Below are 21,952 nucleotides of genomic sequence, written 5' to 3'. Positions count from 1 at the left end.
GGGATGTACAACACAATGGGGTATAAAATGCAGTTCAATGTATAGACTGAAGATGACTTTTCCAATTATAAACCTATTTAAAAGGCGGATACATTAGGAATGATGAAATGTCAAACTGCAGATGAGGTGAGCAGGCTGGAAGCCGCGTGCACCCACGCACACGCGCTATCGCACAGGGAAGAGGAAAGTGCTCTGGAAAACTGTTATATATGCATAATTAGTTTAATCTGAAATTAATGCTAATTTCAGCAATTTGCGATGCAGATTCGCTGTTTAGTACTCCAGTCCACTTCCAGCGGGTTGGGAAGCTGAGGATGCAAAAGCCTTAGTGAATTCCACCCCGGCGTGCACCAGCGCTGAGCTCGCACGCTGCCTTCCAGGGTGTTCTTTGAGCATCGTGTGTGTTGGTTTGCATCAGCGCCCGTCTCTGCCTCCTGCCTGTGGAGACTGTCTGTGCATGGAGAGAGCAGTCCTCTTTCAATCCAAGGTAGGATAGCATGTGGAATATTCCAGCATTTCGGACCTTGCTGCTGGCTACACGTGCCCAGGTCACTTGGGGTAACCCAGTTCCAAAGCACCTGCGTTTCACTTTGCGACGTAGCGCGCTTGGTCTCTGTGCTAGGTGGATGTGAGCACTCATCCTTTCCGGACCCGACAGCTGTGCCCCCAAAGCCAGGAGTGCTTCCCTAGAACTGGGGGACACAGGGGGACGGGGACGGCAGCAAAACCAGACTGTGTGAAGGATGCCAGGGAAATGAGACTTAAAACCATTACCCTGAGGTCAAGTATGTAACTCCTGCTTGAAGATACTGGGTCTTGGCTCATCTGAAGAGAGTAGGGGCAAGATTTTGAAATTCTGGGAATTCTGCAAGCTACTTTATAAGCTGAAAATCCCCTTTATTAATTTTTAAGTCGTGTTAATAAGATGTTTTGGGGGGGGGGTGGTGATAACCACCAAGAAAAAGGAGGGCAGAGGTGCAGGTCTGTTCCTGGACACGGAATAAGAGGCTCCAACTTTGCAGAACTGCAGTTCAGTCAGTTGACCTGAGCCGGTTGGTTTTGGCTCACGTAGTGTGTTGTCGTGTTTGAGTGGGACAGGATCTTTTGTCTCCAGAAACTGCATCTTCAGCGTGTTTTTAGGGAAGATTTACCTGATAATGCCCCAAACTGATCTAATTACACCTCTTAACCTTGCAAGAAATGGCATCAAATCAGACTTGTCTTGCTAAGGCAGGGTGCTTTTTCCTGCCTTGGCACCACCTGAAGTGTCTGCTCAGGATCAGACACAAAGGCGGCTGCGTTTTCCAAAAGCTGAGGCAGTGAAGGGGCTGTAACCTTGAACGACTCCTCGCAGTAGTAGTCGCATGTGTTTTGATTAACTGCGACACTAACACAGTACACAAACAAAGCCGTTCTGCAGGTACTAACAATTAACAGGCTTCATAACCAGCATTAGATCTCACTCGCCCGTGCCGATTCCTTCTGCGGTGAGAGACTATACAGAGGGCGTATAAAAGCTCCAAAATGAGTTAATACCATGTTTTGCAGAGCCCTGCAATAAAGAAGGATAGATAGATTATCTGCAAATGAAACCAAGGCCACAGAGTTGGAAGCATTGTGGTTTCTGAGGGACCTGGACCTTTTGGAGTCGTCATAAAACATGAGGTTGTGACTGATTTCACCTGGATCACAGGCGAAGAGGAGATGGAGCTGCTGTCTGGGGGACCCAGCCCAAAGCTGGGGTGGGAGTCTGGCTCCCTGTGCTGTTCATGGGAGTGTCCCCATGTCAAGGAACTCCAGGGAGTGGGGTCTAAGGAAAAGATAAAGATCTTGGTGGTTTTCATATGGAGGACTTGAGGCTGGGGCTCTTAAGCTTTGGGCTTTTTGTTATAATAATATTTTATATATATAAAATGAGTGCTTGTCTTCAATACAAATGTAAATGTTTTTATACAACTATAGGGTATTTTGGTTGAGGATTTGCTGATTTATCTTCTGAGCCAAATGAGAAACTTTGATTTAAAAAAAAAACTTCAAAAGAGAAACTTTTCAGTTGGCTCAGTTCTTGGTGCTTCCAATGACTTGTCATCTTTAATGTGTGCTATTTAATCCTTTGCTTTTCCTACCTGGAACAAGCACAAATGTGGGGAGGTGATGGGGGAGGATATTCCATCACCCAGTCAGAGCATCACTCATTGGGAGGAACCAGAAGCCTGTTGGTGCCCTGCCTTGGCTGAGGGTACCGAGGGTGATGTGAGGTGGTCTCCTCGTGTGGCACTGCAGCCATCAGCAGTGACAGTTTTGGGGATGTCTTAGTTTATGCCACTTGGGACTTTGGCAGGGAGGTTGAACCTGATGATCTCTTGAGGTCCCTTCCAACCCCTACAATTCTGTGACATCTGTTTTACTGGTGATTCAGTGGCTGATGAGTGCAGAAGGTGTCCCTGGTGTAGTGAAATCTCTGAGTTGGTGAATCTTACTTTGTATCTTATGACTGCTGTGTGATGTTTGGCTAAGGAGTTTGCAGACCTTTGGCTGTCCCTGTTAGGCTGGCAGTCTGCGGAGTGCCCGGGTCTGGTGCAGGCTCAGCTCCATGGGAGTCATGCAGAGCAACACCAGGAGCTCTTTGGTTTTTATCCCAATGAAGGCCTGTCTTGTAACTTGTCTGCTTGGCTAAGGAGAGGTGATTTGCAGGCTGGAGCAGGAGTTGGAGGCTGTGTTTCCAGTTGCTTTGAGTCCTGCTGCAGTTACCTAATAATAGAAAATTGGTGAGGCTGTACCAGCGTGGACAAGTCAGCTGTGTACAGCAGCTTGCCTGGCCTTAGCCTTGGAGGAACAAATGGCTGCTTCCAGCACTTTCCTCAGCTGCTGGGGCTCTCCCAGGCACCCGAGCGTGGTGCTGGCCTTGGCACCAGCCATGGGTCGGTCGCGTCGGCTGCACACATCCAGGTCTCTGTGGGGGAAAAGCTGTTTCTGAGCCCATGCCTGTATCACGACCATGTCTTCTGGGCTGCTGATGATCTGGGGCTATGGGAGATGGGGATGAGAAGATGTATCAGAAATAACGTGGCCAGTAGATCCAGGGAGGTGATTGTGCTCAGCACTGGGGAGGCCGCACCTTTAGTACTGTGTCCAGTTCTGGGCTCTTCACCATAAGAAGGACATCGAGGTCCTGGAGTGTGTCCAGAGAAGGGCAACCAAGCTGCGGAAGGGACTGGAGTGTAAATCTGATGAGGAGTGGCTGAGGGAGATGTGGGGGTGTTCAGGCTGGAGAAGAAGAGGCTGAGGGGAGATTCTTATTGCTGCCTACACTGACCTGCCAGGAGGGTGCAGAGAGGTGGGTGATGGTCTCTTTAGCCAGGGGACAAGGGGAAATGGCCTCAAGCTGCACCAGGGCAGGGTCAGATCAGGTGTTAGGGAAAAGTTCTTCCCCGAAAAGTTGTGGGGATGTGGAACAGGCTGCCCAGGGAGGGGGTTTAGTCGCCAAACCTGAGTGTGTTTAACAGATGGGTAGATGTGCTCAGGGATATGGTTTAGCACAGGACAGGAATGGTTGGACTCGATGGTCTTAAAGATCTTTTCCAACCTGTGATTCTGTGTCTGAGCCTGTGGCGAGGCTGGGGGCACATCGGGACCTTGTGCCAGGGGGATGGAAGGGAAGGAATCCTCCTGTCAAGGCACGCCAGGGTAGGAGGCATTGCTGAGGCTGCGCATTCCTTCAGCCCCTCTCCTGTGGGGAAGGTGTGTAACAAAGCACTGGAACCATCTCTTCAGAAGAAGACTTAATTTTGTGCTTTGCTTCTATACCAAAGACCTGATTTCTGAAACTATTTCCCAGCTCGCAACACCTCTCTGGGCATTAAAATGTTGTGAATTTGCTTGTCATTACCACTATTTTCTCTGACTGAAGCTATTGAAACAAAGTAGTCTTTTTTTTTTTTTTTTTTTTTTTCCTTTAACCTTCAATCTCTGTTCTAAAAGAAGTAGCTCTCTTTTTCTTTCTTGGTCAAATATAAAAATGATGGTAATTTCGAATATTGCTTTAGAATAATTGCTTTCCTCCCTCTTTTGTATGACAACAGAAGCTTGGCCTCATCTGAAATCAGATGCTGGCAGGCAGAGGGCTCTTGACAGCCCTGCAAAATCCTTTAGTTACAAGTCAGCTTTAGCCAATTCTTTATTTGTAAATGACAATTTTCTACAGAAAACTATATGCTTGGGCTTCAATTTTGGAGTCCTAGATTGCAGCCAGGAAAAAGTAATTGAATTTTTACACTGTGGGGTTTGCTTTTTTTTTTTTTTAAGTTAGGAAAAAAGAGGGAGGGGGGGAAAGGAAAAAATAATAATGAAGTGAAACTCTGCAAAGCATGGTATGGGGCTGAGCATTTACCCTGGTTAAGTCGAATGGCAATGGAGACGTGAGCAATGTTTAATTTGTTCTACACTAAGAGAATCTGGGGTTACTCCGTGTGTCCTGTTTGGTGTCTCACCACAGCAAAGCCTGGATGGGCAGGCACCAGTTTGGGCAGCTCTGTGGCTCTCAGTGGGTCCGATGTGCGGGACGGGCTCTGGGGCAGTGGGAGCATCAGGACTCCATCGGTAGCACTTGCTGTCTTTCGTTATGTGATTGCTCTTAAAGTAGCTGTGCAAGTCCCTTTTAAACTGACCCAAGGAAAGAAAGTTAATAACAGATTGCTTGGATGGGGTGTAATTACCTTCTGTCTACCAAAGAGCATGCACTCTGTCCTTAGGATAAAAAGTGTGGGGAATGGCACGTCTTTTTGAGACCGTAAATATTGGGGATAGGACACTTACCCTCCTTTTTCACTTATATTTGCATTGGGAAGCACAATAAAAGTCATTTATTAAAAAAAAATATCCGGGGGCTAGAGTTGTTATTGAGTTCCTCTGCTCAGCCATTTCTCAAATAAAAACAAAACAAGACAAACAAAAGAAGCATCTAATCAAATAGAATCTGAATTGCTTTTGTACAGAAATATTCTCATTAACTGGGTTAGGGATGGCATCTGAAGAATATTTCTTTTTTTTCCACGTATTGTTTGAAATAATCTGGTTAAACCGTGTGCTTGTCTTGTAATTTCTTACAGATGGTCACAAGAACAAAGAAAATATTTGTAGGTGGATTATCGGCTAATACAGTAGTGGAAGACGTAAAGCAATACTTTGAACAGTTTGGCAAGGTAAGTTCCTGCCTGAGTGAGCACGACATGTTTTGAATTCTTCTTTCCTTTTTTTCTCCACGTTCTTGTTAAAGTCTGTTTTGAAAAACAAAAGCGCGATGAGGCCGGTGCTCCAGGGAGAGCCGTGTTTTTTGCCATTCTAGTGTCATTTCTTGAAGCCTCTGGAATTCCTGTTCTGTTTGCATGTGTATGTGTACAACATTGCCAACGCTGTTTACCTTCTCTAAAGGAAAAATGATTGTTGGGAGGTGAATTTGTGTATGTTCAGGAAGAGTTTGACCCTTAGCTGAATGATTACGCAGTTCTGTACTCCTTTACTCCTTAGAATCAGCCTTCTGTTTGCCCCTGGTTCCAGTGATGAAATGAGCAGGCAGATGTATTGGAGAGAGCTCATTAAGTTGTGCCTGAAGGAACCAGGTGAATGGCAAGAGTAATAGGGAAGTCACTAGAATATCCATTTAATTCCGTATTAAAAAATCCTTATGCAAGTTCCTTTGGAAATACATATGGAATCCTGACACTTAAAAAAAATAATAAATAAATGGTGATGCAAGGAAGGAAGTCTGAACCTTGCCAGAATAGTCTTTTCAGTGATGGAGCTCTGCCTGGAGCTTGGTGCCACCAACTTCCATGGAGCTTCCTGGATCCCCAGTGCTTCCACGTGCTTGGTCACAAGTCCAACACAGTGAAGAGCTCGCAGGGCTGTCCACTTCGGACGTGGTTCGTGGTGTCACTTTATGTGGAGACCCCTGTCAGCCCTGCTGTTCGTAGGGCTCTGTACAGCACGATTCCTGTCTTCTGGATTGCATGAGTCGCTGATTGCATGAGGACACAGCAGGATATCCCAAAGCAAAGCAGCTTCCATTCCTTGTAGTTAGTTTATGTTTCTTTTATCTGCCCTGAAAACCCTTAGCCAGGCAGTATTTTGTTGAGGGCTGAGGAGGGGAGTTTATAAATTGTTCCTGTGCTGGATTGATAGTTGTTTTGCAAACCATTCATTTTATTTTCAATAATAATCTTCGATTCCGGCAGGATTTTTACAGCCTGCTGAGCCTTTTATTAAAGGATTACACAAGCTTTTGGATGTTTCTTCTGTAGTTACTTCTAATTGCAGAACTCCTCTAACCTGTATTTTTGAAGTTAATAATAGTTTCAATATAAGCACTTTGCATATTGTCTAGATGCTGTCTTAATATAGGCTTTTTAATTTCACCATCTGGTAGTTTCATGCTTGCAGTTTTACAGTCCCTGAGAATGCAGGCAGCGAGGCTGCACTTTTCAGTAGTGACTAGTGATTTGGGACGCTTCGGTTCTGCTTCTGTGCTCTGCCTTTCTTGAGACAGCTTAGAAGAGGTCTGCCTTTCCAAGCAATACTTAGGGAAAATCCAATACCTTTTTCCAGTGCCTTCATTCGAAGGCCTAAGAAATCAAGGTGATGGCAGAAGTTGCGATCAAGGCTGGGACCCTTCCTTCTGGCAGCACTGCTGGGGTAGGTCATTAACACACCGCAGTGGTTGGGATGCTGCAGTCAGTTAGAATGTCCCAGGATTGGCCCCGTGGGACCTTGAGGAGCTGCTTCCTTCTCTCCACTGCGCTTCCCCACCTTCCTTCGCCGTGCTCAGACTGCGAGCTCATTGTGGTGGGATCTGGTGACAGGGCTGCGCTCTGCTTAGCGCGTGAGCCTCGCTCCCCGGGCACACAATGCATCCAGATGGATTGGCAAGGTTTGCATTTACTTAGTGCTTTCTTAAAGAAAATGGCATTACATAATTAACGCAGGGAGGAGCCGCCCATATTTGATAAGAGCATCTCAGGTTACTTGCTCTTTGAAATGTTGAGCTCATTTATTGGTGTGGAAAAAAAGCGCTTACCTACTGCTGTGATTCTTGAAATCCTGTTTGTACTTGCTGCAGCGAAGAGCTTTGCAGCCCGGGGAGGTTGTTTTGGTAACTGGAGGTAGTGCTCAAAATACATGAGGTGGTTACAACAGGCACCAGCTCTGGGGCCAGGCGGGACGGGGCCGGGGGTGTCAGAACTGCAGGGTTTTTTGGAAAGTAAATTTTTCTTCAATAAACAGAAAGCTGCTTCAATAAACCCTCTTCCCAGCCCTCACCGCTGCAGATGCCTGCCCGTCAGAGCACCGAAATACGTGGTAGTGGTAACTCCTGAGGGTTTGATAGGGAAATTTCTGGTAGTGACTGTTTGCCCTGTTAGCAAAGCTCAGATCTATAGAAGTGTCACCTTCTGTTTTGCAAAGCTGGGCATCCCTGGCTGCTGTAAGCTGCAGAGGAAGGCTGGGGAGAGGTGACCTGGGTGAAGGCAAAAGGCTTAACAGAATGAGCACAAAGCAGTGCAGTTAACAGGCCAGTGATTGCTGAGAGTCCAGAGCTGGGGGCACTGAACCTGGGCATGTACCATGGTTGTGGGGCTCCCCAGAGAGGCTGGGGAGAGGTGTGGGTGCTGAGGAGGTGTCTGGCTCGGTGCAGAAGGCTGGGAGCACAGCCTAGTGCCTCCCGTAAGGGTGTCATGGGCGCAAGGCTGGGCCACAGGTGCCCCCAGCCCTCAGCAAGGCCGCAGCTGCGGGTCTGCCCATTCTGTGGCTTTCTGAAGGTGAGAGCCAAATGGTGTCCTCTGAGACACAGTGGTTAAGGCTTCTGCCATCGTTTAAAAAAGACCCCAACCCAAAAAACCCTCCAGCAGCCTCCGAAAGCCTCCCCGGAGGACTGTGACTGGCAGAAGAGACACCCAAACACGAACAAATTGTGTCTTGTGATGTGCATGTTCCACACCTTCAAAACTGCATGCAAGTAATGATAAGGGCCTTCTTGGGGTTCATTTTTTACTGGGTAGTGCTCCCTTTATGGAGATCCTGTGAAAGTAGTATAGTCCTTATTTTGCAACTTGCAATTATACTTCACATGGCGAACTGTGTAATTAGTTTGGAAGACTTATGCCTAGTCATTGGTTTATCCTAATCGGCTTTGGCTTTTCCCAACAACAAAGTGAGCTTATTTTCCTAAGCTGAAACAACTCTGCTCCCTTTGTTCCTCTCTTTTATTGTCTCATTCCTTTCATTCTGTTTCACTGCCAAAGTTTTGTTTCATTAGGCCTACAAGTCATTTCCAATCCAGTGGGCTGCTACAATAAGGCCTTTATAACTCAGCTGCCCTGGTTCCCATGTCCCTTCTGGGCTGGAGCCAGGCCTTGCTATGTGACATGAGATTTTAACCCTTTCAGTGCCCCAGCTCCTGGGGTCCCCCTCCTTTGCATGGTGGCTGATTTGGTGCAGTGCAGGCTGGGCCGGGGATGTGGCTTGGAGGGATGGCCTGAGGAGCTTACAAGTGTCAGGCGGCTGGTGGTGGTCACTGATGATACGTTAACGTGCTTGGGCTCCATGTACACTTTTTGGCCCAATGATCAAAGCAGAATTCTGAGTAAAAAATCATCTTACTGAAAAAACATAATGAAGCCTGGGTGGGAAGGGTCCCGTGAATGAAAAGGCTGCTGTGGCCTTCCAGCCTGTAGCCGGCACGGTGGGACCAGGGTTATGGTGACAGTGTGGTTTGGTTGTCCTGAGCTGCCAGTCAGCCCATATAGGACTCTTCTTTTTAAAAATCATGTTTTCTCATGTGGGAGAGAATGCATTTAAGCTTATGCTTTTTTGAAAAAGAAGGGTGATTTGTAAAGGAGTTGTGGGAAGTAGTTTTGTGGACAATTTTGTATGTTGTTAATGCAGAGTGTCAGAAAAGCAGTGCTGGCATTGGTGGCCCCAGCTCCTTTACTTCTGAAAATCCTGAAGCAGGAGCTTTGGCTCTACTTTTTTTTCCTCTTTCACAGCAATCTAAAATGACTCTTGGAGAAGGAGGCTATGGCATTTCCTTTTTTATTTTAAATTTTCAGATGGAATTGGAATGGACCAGTACACATTCATTTTGTCTGTTCTGGCTTGCCACGAGGCCTCTCAGACAAATCGTAGGCATGTTTCAACTTTGCTTGGAGTAGTTGCTTCCTCAAGAATGGCTTTTAAGATCTGGAAATTTTGGAACAAGACAGGATTTCTGAATTACCTCTCTGGATTGGAATTGTTTCGTTCAGTCACTTGTTATTTCCTGTGAGATGCAAAACAGACCAGTTTAATAACAACATCCAGATTCTGATGTTGGGGGCTTTCTTCTGTGCAACTGTTGAGCTTTTGAAAGATGGTATTTTTTCTCATCTCTTCCTTCTGTAGCCGTGGCTTATGGTCTAGAGGCAGTTAAGTGAGAGGAGAGTAACTTCTCTGAGGCTGTGGCTGCCCTGGGTGTACCGTAGCAGCTCTGTAGTGCTGCCTTGTGAGAAAACCAAAGCTGAGAGCAGTGGGGCTTTAGGCACCAAAACATGAGGGCAAGAATTTCCTCCTTGGGTTGTACAGTGTGTTACAGGGTGGACAGTAGTGCAGACGATGACCAGTTCAACCTTTGGGAGAACAATCAAAAAGTCCCTCTGCTTTCTCTCTGTGAGTGTGCCAGGAGCAGGGGGAGGGAAGGAGGTGTGACCCGCTCCAAGGATTTCAGCCTAATTGCATGGTTTACATAACTTGCTTCCTGCGTGCTTTCCTCTGACAGCTGTGAAAATATAAATGGAGAAAACAGGAGAGAAAACTCCTCCTCGTTTGGCAAGGCGGTCTGGGTGTGAACGAGTTAATGTGCCGCTGTAGTATTAAGCACTCCAGTGGTTTACTTTTCCCGGAGACCTTGAGTAAGGCCTCTGAAGATGTTATTACAATAGAGCTGTTAGCATGAGAAAAGGTGGTTTTCTTGCCATGGGTTCATTTTGGGGGGATTTGGAAGTCTTGTGTGGAGCTGCTGCTAAGGCCGGAGTCAGGAGGTGTGCGGAATTTTGCTTGTATGAAAGCGAAAGCTTAGTTAATTTAGACTTGGCATACAGTTTGAATTGTAATGTTACATCTGTTGGACATTGATATGTAGATTTAATGGTCAATAGGATACATGGACGGTCTATTCTTAAAGTATTTGCTTTGCAGAAAAGTCATTTTTTGATTTGACAGGTTGTGTTAGCCTTTCGCGTTGTTCGGCGCTGTATTTCCAGATTCAATATTTGTGAACTGGTTACATTTTATGAAATGAAGGGACAGATTTGGGCTCTTATTTACATTCCAGTCTGTAATAGCCAGAGTCCCTGAAACACTTGTAACACGCAGTGAAACAGAGACCGTGATGGTGGTGTTTTAACTGCTGCTAACCTCAGTGCTCCCTTCCATAGCAATGCTGAGCTCGAGCGATGCTCGAGACCCAGTGCTGCATGGACAATGAATAAAAGGAATGGAAGGCTATCGGAGTTGCTTGGGTGCACCTTGGGAGAAGTCCTCAATGTGAATAATCACACCTCCTCAAACCAGAACAGACAAATACGTCGTTGTTTGCAGCTTCTGATAAGTTTGGGACATGGAGAACATGATCTGTGGGGGCTGCGCTGTTAGGGCACGCGGAACAGCATTCCGCCTTGGTCACGCTGTGGCCCTTGGCCCTTTGCTTGCGCTTTGAAGTCCCAGTAGTTCAAGGTTTCCTTGTTTGGATGTTATGTCTATGGTGTTCCCAAAGGATAATGAATATTCCTTTAAAAAGTTGCCTTGGCATGTGGCAAAGGGATCTGGGATGTAGTGGTCTCTCCTGGCCTAAAGCGCTTTTTATTACTTCTTCACCCTCCCACACAAGCTCTTTTCTTTTTTTAACCCAACTGAGAGACTCCATCCTCATCGCTTAAAGAGCAGGCAGTGTTGTTCTGCCCATGGAAAGTTGCACACAGGAAGTCAGTTTTTAGGTGGTCTGTAGCGAGACGTATGTGCTGTGGAAGTGGTTTTGTTACAAATGCGATGTTGGTTTCCACTTGGGTTTTATGAAACGAGGAAACGTTAGGGCAGGATTTGTGGGCAAGAAGGCTGTATCACAACCCAGCAGAAAGTTTGAAGCATGATTTTATTTCCTTTTCTGCTCCCATTAAATGAAATGGCAAGGAAGCTTACTGTGCCCATGTAAGATGAGGTAACTGTGGTGGAGAGTCAGGTCCCCGAACATCTGTCTTCTGTTTCCCACTGTGCCACCCGCTTGCTGTCTGACTTCGGGCAAGCTGTTTTATCTTGCCTTACATTTCCTTGCCTTTCTTCCTTAGCGAGCTCAGAAGGGCACTGGAAATGTAAATCCACCAACAGCCAGGTCACTCACAGCCTTTGCTGGGCCAGAGCACTCTATGTAGAGGGCTGGAGCCTGGGCTGGTTGGTTGGGGAATGGCTGGAGCATCCCCAGCTCCTGGGAGCCATAAGGGCAGACCCTGCATCCTTTGTTTAAAATGTACTTGTTCTAAGACAACTCTGTGGGGTAACTTTATGCTCAAAAAGTGAATCCAAGGATGGCTTATCCTGTATCCTGTATGGAATAGGAGGGAGCAGGGTTGGTCCTCAGCTTGCAGAGGAGGATGCACCATTGGTGACCCAGAATCATACTGAGACCCCTAAAGAAGTCAGTAATTAGGGGGCACATTTGAGGCAAAAAAAGCTCTGAGTCATGCTTCCTCCTTCACCATGTGTGTGAACATTAGTTTGTCGTGTCTATCAGTTTGCAACTGACTCAAGCCCAGAAAAAGGACCTGTGTCCTTTCTGAAAGTCAGTTTTGTTTCCACCCCTGCTTTTTCTTTATACAAACATGATAAGCTACATGAAATACCTAACAAATTTAGTCAGTCGCATTTGGTAACATCTTCAAATTACCTCCAGAGCGTGGTTGGATTCAGCCCCAGTGTGGATGTAGGCGTTGTGTGGAAGGACAGGATTTGGTTTTGCTGTGGTAGCGTCTTGGAGCCCCTGTTTCGGAGCAGAGCCCATGGGGCTGGCTGCCATGTAGAAAGACAGCAGCAAGATGCATTCTGCTCCAGCAAGCTGCATCGAAAGCAAAATACAGCGGTGCTAAACCACAGCAGTAGGACTGAGGTAATTTTTTCTGATGGGTATTTCCAATATATGCCGTGAAATTGCGTCAGATTCCACTTGGACACTTGTCTTCAAGTGGAGCCTCTTGAACTCTTGGGGAAGGTATTTATAAATGCAGGCACAGCTCCTGACATCCTTCGAAGTGATAAAACCGTGTCCAGAATGTCACTTCTGTTCTTCGAGGGGCTGTAGCTGAGGGTGTCAGAGCTTTGCCTTGGGACCACTAGTGCTGTAACGTGGGTGATCTCGTGGAAAAGCAGCAGCAGTTATTTAAAACTTCGTGTGGTGTAATCGAAGCTTGCTTACAAATTTGGGGTGGGCTCATTGGCTAAAGCGAGCTAGTTAAAACATAATTGATTGGAGAGTAAGGATCTGATCATTGTCCTCCTACTCTGCAATAAAAACACCAGTATGGAGCGATGGGTGGTGAAGTGTGAGGGTTTTTTAAACGCAGCCCTTAAGAGGGTTTCTGAAAGGATCTGGGAGGAACTCCATGTGAACTGTTCCGAGGTGGAAAAAGCACATGTTGCTGGAAGGAGCAGTAATAACGGTTTTTCCACATGGAAACGAGTGGCCACTCATAATCCACTTGGCTGGCACCACGCAGGGAGTGCTGTTGGTGAGCAGAGGGGTGCCCAGCACTCCATCCTGGGGGTTGGCATTCCCAGTCCCACACTGCTGAGTTCACTTTACCCCAGGATACCCATCCCACTGCTGAGTGCTTGTTCCAGCCCTGTCTGCTGCTCAGCCTATGTACAGCATTAGGGAAACGCCTGGTTCAGCTGGCAGCTGGATTTGTAAGAGTTTAGGTTTTTCTGATGGAAAAGTTGTTTGCAAAGGGGAGGGTTCTGTGCGGAGCCTGGCAGCTCTTACCTGGTTTGTGTGCTTGTTCTATCTCTCTCCCTACTATGATTTTCCATCAGGGTGCTGCAAATCAACATGGCAATTTTCGGTCAGTCCTAGGGGTGAAATAACCAAGCTCTGCTCACACTGACCAGCTTAATTACTCTTCCCCTAATTCTGTAGAGCTGGAATATGAAATTCATTTGACATCCGTTTTACACATGTAAATCTCTGTTAGGAGAACTTAACACGTGTGCTGGTCCTGAGATGGAAAGATGTGTGTGGTTGTACTCAGTGTGCATGGTACAGTGTATGTATTTATAAATACAACTTCAGAAACGGGGACAAGGGCAAAGTAGCTCAAACGAAGAGCCAATTAAGATAATCTAAGCAAAATGAGGATTAACTGCCTCTTAGTCTGAAGGATCCCTAAAATGCATGTGGCCAGTTTCAATCAAAGGTTTGTCCCTGTCAGGGACATTTGTGAGAGGTTTGGGGTGAGTGGGAATTTGTTACAGTGTTTTCAACTTGCTGCCCAGGGCAAAATGGTGTTGAAATAGTGATCAGGGCTCTGATGGGTCCTGCTGCAGAACATGTTGCCGTGGCAGTGACGCGAAGGAGTATCAGAGCTGTCATAAAGAAACATCTACTTCTATAAAAGGAGTTCACACTGTGCAGCTTTTCTTTTGTCAGAAAGTTGAAGACACTAGCAAGTCTGTCAGAGAAGAAGGGGCTCTCGTGCTTTGCTTTTTCAAAATGAGTTGCAGTGCCCATCCTGACCTTTCCAGACAGTCCTAGTACTGAGGAGGTCTGGTTGGAGACAGACCAGTAAGGCACATTCACCTACTGCCAGCCTGTTGTGAGAGCGGGATCACATTTGCACCCCTGTCCCAGGACGTGGATTTTAAAACCTCAGCAGACACAAGTGTGTAAGAGTCCACTTTGAGCATCCTTTTATATTACTACTGGTGTTACAAAGTGTTTAGGCTTCGTTGCTGAAGGTGTGGGGCTGTAAGGCTGTCATGCTGGTGTTCTCTGGCAGCAGCAGACCCCACAGTGGCTATGCTTTGCTCCTGGGGAGGCTGCTGCGTGAGCGCTGGCTTTTCGGGAGAAGGTCCCTCTGTTGACACTATTACCCTGATGAGTGGTTTAGCGAGTGCAGATTGGTGCCGTGTTAATTGTCAGGACTGGGAGGGTGGGAGCAGATTTCACCGGGGGCGATGGAAGAGATCCAATGAATTTCCACTCCGTTTCCCCGCTTGGCAAACCAGCACTTACTGTCACTTTGCATAAATAGGTTTATTTCCGAGGGTCAGCCGTCACCACTCCCCCTCTTCCCCTCCCGGCCCACCCTCCCCTGAAGGATAGGAGGCCGACGAGCATTTAATTTCCCCAACAGCAGGTGCTTGTCATCCATCTGAAGATAGCTGCCAACATCTGGTGCAATTGCCTCAGCAAACGCAGTAACAAGGCGGCCTGCAGTTCAAACGCAGAGAGAGCATTGCCTCTTTAATGATAACAAGCTGTTGGCTTCCCCTCCGAGATGAATTCATCTCACAGATGTTTGTCTAGTTTTGGCAATCTTATCACTATAGCTTTGGTGATTATGCTCAACTGGAGACTATTACTATAAAGGAAGTTTGAACTCGTTCCATTTCCGCATTATTTATTTATTTACCCATTTATTTCTTTGCTTTCTGGATATAATTTGTATCAACAACTGTAATGCCGGTCCCCTTACCCGAGTACCCTGACTTGATTTTATTGCGCCTGCTCCACAGTAGCTGCTGCTTGACATTCGCCGCTGGCGAGCGTCTCTCAGCCACGCTGACGTTTTTAACATTCCCCATCAGCAGCTTTGTGGTTTGAACCCTCTATTTAACACTACATTTTCTGGGATTACTTGGCGCTCGCTCTGTCTGTTCTCTCTAATAACTCCAATGTACTTTACTATTTCTGCGAAGCGCGGGGTTGCCAAGAATATTCTGGATACTTCCTTTTGGATGGTAGCACTCTGGTGACCTTGTCAGGGGTTTGTAATGACTACATACGGCCGTCTTCATTGTTGTCTCTTAAACATTTCTAGCCTCAGTGTGATTGTATGGATTGTGGAGACCCGGGGGCTGAAGTCCTCAGTGTTTGGGTTTCCAACAGCCCTTTTTCCTCACGTTTTTGTTTTTAAGGACACAGGGGTTTTTTTTCCCCCCGAGCTAGTAGAATTTAATTCTGGTAAATAGGATTTATTTTTGGAAAATATGCTTGTGAGTAGGTGACTCACGCCTGAATGAAGATGTGTCACTGTTGGTGGGGACACCACGTATATAATTTCTTAGTCTATAAATAGCTGTCAGCCCAAGTGTTGGTGGCATGGTGCTGCTTTGCTCTGCTCCTTAGCTGAGGACTGGCTCTGGAGGAAGTGTTTAGAGTGTTGGTCTCTGCTGCTGGAGCAATAATTTCTGCTGATGCTTAAGGAATAGACATCAATAGGTTTGTAAAATACCCAGAGTGCTTCAATTGGCACGACAGAAGCGAGACTTCAGGCATGTTCCTGTGCTGCTGGTGTGGGCTGTGTTCGTATTGCTTCTCTCCCTTGCAGAACAGGAGGAGTGGAGCCAGGAGGGAGGGGGTTGGATGCTTGTCAAGGCCCAAGGGTATTGGCTGCAGGATCCCAATGCTCAGACAGTCGCCTTCGGTCACTTCCCGCATCCACCAGTACCCGTCCCGAGGCAGATTTCAAGCTAAGTGGTCGGGATGAGAGATCACTGCCACCTTCAAACACTGGAAGTCACAGCTCCTTCTTCCCATCACTAAGGCTGAACTGGTTACATGTTGTTGATGTTTGCTCAACACCATTTACCCACCAACACAGCACATATGGTTTAATGTCTGTCTTTTTTTTTCCCCGCTTCTGCTGTAGTTACAGTATTATTAAAAATCCATTAAATTTTAATGTACATCATAAAGTGTGTGCTCCTGTGAATGTGAGCACAGATAATTATTTCTGATGAATAAACCAAAAGGACAAGTATGTAAGAAGTTCATCCTGCAGCTTTCAATTTTCATTATATACATCTCCTGCAGGGGCAATCGTTGTGATGTTGCAGCTGGTTATTTCTCTGGCCTGGCTCTCCCTAGAGATGGATGATGACAATGCAAACTTGAACTAGCAGAAGTGCCAATGTTTTTGCAGGCATATTTGTAGATAAATGGTTTACCAGGGGAGGTAACCCTCTGGAAGGTAGAGGATATGAAGAGCACTGCGACACAGTGGCAGCTTTCTCTGAGTTTCTGTTCAGAGTGCATCAGCTTTGTGGAATCCTGGAAAGTAACCCAATTATTCCTCATTAAAATAACCCAGAAATCCAGCTACGAGCAAGGTGTCATTGCTAAGACACCACCAGGAAGCTAGGCAAGCTGCTCGTGGTTTCCAGGGCCTGGAGTAGGCAGGGGAATCATTAAAAATAATGCATTACAGTGTCCATAAAGTTTTGTGCAGTATATAATGGTCCATAGGGGCCTCACCTAGTTTTCCATATACGATACATACATAACGGTTAGAGTTTCTCATTAACTTGCCCGTAACACCAAATACACTTCTCTTTAACCCCCCCTTCAGGCGTCACGATATTTGCCAGGCATTTCCTAACAAGCAGACACTTAAAAATGTACGGTGCTCGCCGCCTGTCCCCGGCAGGCTAGAGAAGCTGTCGGCCTCTCTGCTCTCCCTTTAATTTCCTGCTCCTGAATGCTCTGGACAGACCCCAGCTCTGGCAGAGTCCAGACCTCTTGCTGAGAGGACTTCCCGAGGGTTCTCTGCTCTGGCTTTAAAAGCCCACCCCGGTACTTCCGGTGTTAGAGTGCCGGAGCATCGGCTTTGGTGTAGTACACAAGCTCTGCCAGCGACCTTGGGTCTGGGCAGCAGCACACAGCCCTTAGCCACCCCAGAGTAGACAGCCGAAGTGTCCCAAGAAGCCTTAGAGATTGTACCGAATCCTTTGTACCTATGGTTTCTTTGCATTTGGACGATGGTGCTAAAACTGCTTGGGAGTTAATGGCTCTCTGTGGTAACGTGGGGGGCTTTGCGCTGCTGGCGGTGAGAGGTTTGGTGGGGTTTGGGTAAGTTAGGAGTGTGGAAAGGTGATGTTTTGAGCTGGAGCAGTCTGTGAGAAGAGTCCACAAGTAAGGAGGAGAAAGACGGAGTTGCGGCTGCGCTGGGATGATGGTTTAGGAACGCAGCTTTGCAGACGTGGCACTGATTTGCTGTGTTATTTTGGTCTGGTTCAGGTCCCCAGCCAAAATCTGGGACTAATAGCGTGGCTTTCCTACTGTGGCTGTAGCCGCAGGCATTTCTGAGGGGAGTGAGTGTGTCTGTGTGCAGCACCTTGCCGTGACCTTGATCAAAGTCACGGTGCTGCTGTGATACCAAATGATGACAAATAAATTCACCTTCATACAGTTTAGTCTAGCTGGCTTTGTTTCTCCAGCCCGGATCCTCCCTGCGAAGGATTTTGTTTACTTTTCCTGAAATGGAAGAGGCCCTGTTACACAGTCTTCTTTGAAAAATAAACCTCCAAAAGGGAAAACAAAAGAGAAAGAACAAAAATCAGATGATGTCTGATAATACAGAGCAGATAACTGGCCTTGAGTTCAAGGCAGCTTGAAACAGAGGTTTCTTTAAGCATAATGTGAATTCTGCAGTTTTTGGGAGGTTTGAACCTCCTGTGCTTTCAGAACTGCAGTGAGGTTCCACAAGTAACACACAACAATATTCTGTTGTGGTTTCTTGTCCCCTCTCCCCTCCCATCTTCTTTGCTTCGCTTCGAGGTTCACAAAGTCAGTTCAGTGCTGCGGGAAAGCTGATTTCACTTGACCCTCTAACTGTATCTTGACCGTAAGAAAGTAAAAATATCCAGTAACAATCAGGTTGCACCACTTCCAACCCCAGCTCTCAAACTGGGAGAGAGAAAAGGAACGAGAAAGAGAAAGCCTTTGCCCACTGCTGAAGGGATCTAGAGAGCCCCAGCAGCCCCTTCTGTGGGGCTGGGCTCCCCAGCATCCCGTACTCACAGCTGCTGTGTTCATCGAGCTTTCTATGTATTTATTTACTTGCTGGCCACTTGAAACGTCTTAACGCTTGTTTGGAGCTTGGAAAGCCTGCCTGTGAAAATGGAAGTGAGCTCTCCATAGTCGGCGCCGTGGGAGTGAGCTGTGCTAGCTGTTTATGAAATCTGGGTTCGTTCCCTTGATGGACTCTTCAGGCTGTGATGACTCCAGAGGAGCCTGTCGTGTCAGAAGGGAAGAGCTGCAGAGATTAAATACCCGGCAATCGCAAAAGCAAGTGAATCACCATAAACACCGCTCCATCTTCATGCTCTGCTCCCAGGAACACGATCTTGGCTTTGGGTGCAGCGGGGTCCCCGGCACTCACCATGGCAGCACACAGGGAAGAGCATCCTGGCACTGCCATGACTTTGTGCTGCTGGAAGCTGCCTGTCCTGGGACCGGGGTCTGTGTCTGCAGGAGGAGCTTTGTGGGGAGAGAGAAGGGGGCTCAAGCTTTCTTTTAGCGAGGAGTTTTCCTGCAGCCTCACTAAGGATGTATGTTGGATTTTCACCAGGAAGCAAGAACGAGCAATGGGAGCAGTAGCTGAAGAAAAGCTGTCCTCTCCTGTGCTGCTGTTCAGTGTTCCAGAGCACGCTGTGCTGCATGCCTGACCTTCTCCTTGGTGCGTTGGGAGGTGAACGTTGCCTCGCGAGGCTTGCTGGTGGCAGTGGCCAGGGCGTTAATTTGTAACCTCAGTGTTTCTTTTGCTTGGGAATGTGCACGTGAGCAGCTGTGCCACTGCTGACGAACAGGGCTGTCTGTGGGAGGGCTTGGATCTCTGGAGTTTGTTAGGGTGGCTTCAGGCTCCGTCCCTGTGACACGCCAGCCACGGGCAGCTGGCTGATGCAAGGTGTGAGGCTTTGGGGCTGGGCGAGTTGGCAGACGAGCCTCTCGAGTGCCACCGACTTAACTACTCTTGCAATGTGGGCAGATGCATCTTCAGCAGCTAGCGCTGGCCTTTCTGGAGTAAAGTAGTAGTAAGTGTTGGTATCTTCCCACCACTAAAATGGCAGAGGAGGATAAAGGAAGATCTCTGTAAGGCCAAAACAGCACTCTGGTCATCAACAATTAGCCTACGGGTTCCTGATGCAATGTGAGCTTGGTGCTTGCTTGACTCATAGGTCGTATTTTCAATTCCTGTGTTTCTGTTGGAGTGGATAGGTTTATATACTGTTCCTTGACCTAAAATTTTGCTCTATAAAATGCACAGAAGGTGCAGTCTGAGATAATGTGTCTTTTGGGACTGGAGGTTTGCTTTCCACCTCTATTTATGTGATGTAAATCGAACCATGTAGGGATCTGGAAGTAGGGCAGGCCAGCTCTTGCATCAGGCAGGGGCTGTCCAACCTTACCGTGGGAACTGTGCCGCGCGCACACACTGATATGTCGTACTGCTTGGCCCTGTGGCCTTTGGTGATGAGGGAAGTGCTCTAAAAATAAAAGAATTAGAGGTAATTGATGATTTCAGCCAGATTTTGTGGATGTGAACTGGCAGAACTCTTCGGGATGAGAGGAGCTGGGCTGATCTACATCCATGGGGCGTGAACAAACGTGATCCGGATGTCATCAGCCCCGTGGGCTGTGCTGGTTGGCACAAGCAGCAAAGCGGATGCTTTATTTTGAACAATATGTGGCTGGAAAAAGTGTTCCCATTGAGCAAAGGAGCAGCCTGCGCTCTTCCAGGGATCGTTCTCCTCTGTACTCTTGTGGCCTCGACAAGCAGAGTTCGCAGGGAAGCGTTGGTGGTGCCGGCACGCTGACACAGCAGCAGCGACACATGGTGCCTCCTGAAGCTGTTTGCTTATGGCCTGGGCAAAAATCATTCTTTTGCTTAGTGCTGCTGGAATATTGACGCAGAAAAATCATCCTGTTTAAAATAATCAGACCAAGGAGCGAGAAAAGGGGTGTGATGGGCTGGGTGCTTTGTCCAGGGAAGCGTGCCCCCGCTGCACCTGAATCCCAGCACAGAGCCTGGCATAGGGTGGCAGAGGATCTTGGGTGGCCAGGTTGTGTGAGTGGTGGTTTTGTTCTTGATCCCTTCTGTGGGTTCCTAGGAGCTAAGGAAACGGGAGCAGGAGCTTCACTGTTTTGGCTGATTGGGAGGATATTTGGAAAATGTTAACTGCTCTTTGGAGTTTTTTCAAACAGAGTGTTTAAAGTAGTTATTTTTCCCCAATGGTAAATACAGGAGACATCTTCAGCAGGCTGCTAGTAATAATGCTACTTACATGGCACTTCACATTTTCAAAATGCTGTCCAAGTAGCTGATCTATTTTGTCTTCTGCAGCACTGTGTAGTTAAACTTGAAGGATACTGGCCTGAATTCGTAGCAGTTTATCAGCCACGTCCGTGGGTGAATTTACTTCTCTGATGTTTTGTACTACAAGAGTAAACTGATTTCTCCCATGTATCTTGACATCGATTTCAGTCTTTCATCTTGGTAGCGAAGATGATCTTTAAGCAGAGCAGAGGAGAGAGATGCCTTTCTGCCTGTTACACCACAAAAAAGATGAGCACAGCTTTACCTGAAAAGGGTGGGTTGACTTGTCCTTTGTAACACAGAAGTGAATGCAGACCTTAAAAAGAGCGTGCCTTGCTCCTGGGGAATGGCCTGGCAAACTCGTAGCCACACGCCAGCTCCTGCTGTGTGCTTCCTGTGCATGGGTGCAGCTGATGGCAGTTGCAGTGTTTGGTGTTTCCTTGGAGTTGGGGTGAAACTCAGCCTTGCTCTGCCTGCCAGGCTCCTGGAGGCATGGAACAGTCCTTAACTCTGGGCTCTCTGTTGGCAAAACCCTCTTCTGTGTCTCAGAGCTTGGGGACAGGCAGCACGTTGTGAGGCCTTGAGGTACTGGGGACAAAATTGTTCATGCCCCAAGACTGCATCTTGTTGGGGTGGGTTCGGCATGGGTCAGAGGGTCCCCTCACCCCCCGCTGAGCCCAGGCGTCGTTGTGGCATGGCTGGGTTGCTGGTCTCTGCTGGCACTTGGGCAGCCACTGCACCTCAGCCCTGCGTCTCTCTCAGGCAATGCCTGTGGGGCCTGGACAATGAAATACCTGTCCTTTCAAGGCGTTGCATTAGAGGAGTGTTAGGTGCGAGCAGTGGGGACAGGCTCACACACCCGCCTGCAGTTGAGTAGCTGGCTGTGTGCTTCTTCCTTCACATTGTAGGAGAGGTACAGAGATGGTCTGCACGGTGCAAAACTGTTGCTAAGCCAAGAGTGGCTCCTGAGGTAAATGCTCTGCAGCCAGCCCCAAGTCCCGTTTACTTGGTGTCGCCTGGGCTGGCAGAAGGGAGCAGTGCCTGGGGCTGGCATGGGTGGAAACGGGGTGTGGAGGCACGAGGCTGGGCGATGTTGTGTGGGGAGGGAGGAGGAAAACACGCTCAGCCAGAGGGGCCAGGGGAGAGCGAGCCAAGTTCCTAGAAAGAGGACCTTGCAAGGAACGCGCAGATGACATGAAAAAGTAATTAAAAGGAAAGCCCTAATGGGACGTTAGGGGGAGATGCAGCTGGAACTTGAATAAGCAAATGTAAAGAGGGAATTAAGTTTGTGAGCTTTCCTCTGAGGAGCTGATGGGGAAAACACAGCAACAGCTTCTGCTGATGTAAATCAGCAGCGAGCCCGTTGCTGAGGAGCTCCAGCTCATGAGTCTGGGTCGTTTTGCATTTGCTGGTCCGAAACCTCGCGACACGTGGGGAAAGAGGATGTGGCGTTCCGCAGAGGTGACACGAAGGACACTTGGTTCCGAAGTGAGGGATATTGACTTCAGACATGGAGTAAAACTGTTGGTAATGCCGTTTGCCCGGGGCATATTGGTAGTTTG

General features: G+C 47.6%; 1 protein-coding gene across 8 annotated transcripts in view; it reads left to right on the top strand.

Annotated features, from left to right (window-relative positions):
- MSI2 (musashi RNA binding protein 2) overlaps positions 1 to 21,952 on the top strand; it is a 225,210-nt gene that overhangs the window by 76,869 nt on the left and 126,389 nt on the right. For all 8 annotated transcript variants that reach the window (XR_014617735.1, XR_014617736.1, XM_084273238.1 and 5 more), the window contains exon 6: positions 5,109 to 5,201. Coding sequence is in view for 6 of the 8 variants with exons in the window: in XM_084273238.1 (XP_084129364.1) it covers positions 5,109 to 5,201 (93 nt within the window). In the remaining 2 variants the exon portion in view is untranslated. The remainder of the gene's footprint in view (positions 1 to 5,108; positions 5,202 to 21,952) is intronic.

This window comes from Gallinula chloropus (assembly GCF_964237585.1).
Source record: "Gallinula chloropus genome assembly, chromosome: 19".
NCBI classification, from domain to species: Eukaryota; Metazoa; Chordata; class Aves; order Gruiformes; family Rallidae; genus Gallinula; species Gallinula chloropus.
The sequence above is the reverse complement of the archived record's forward strand: the minus strand, read 5'-3'. Positions and strand labels throughout refer to the sequence as shown.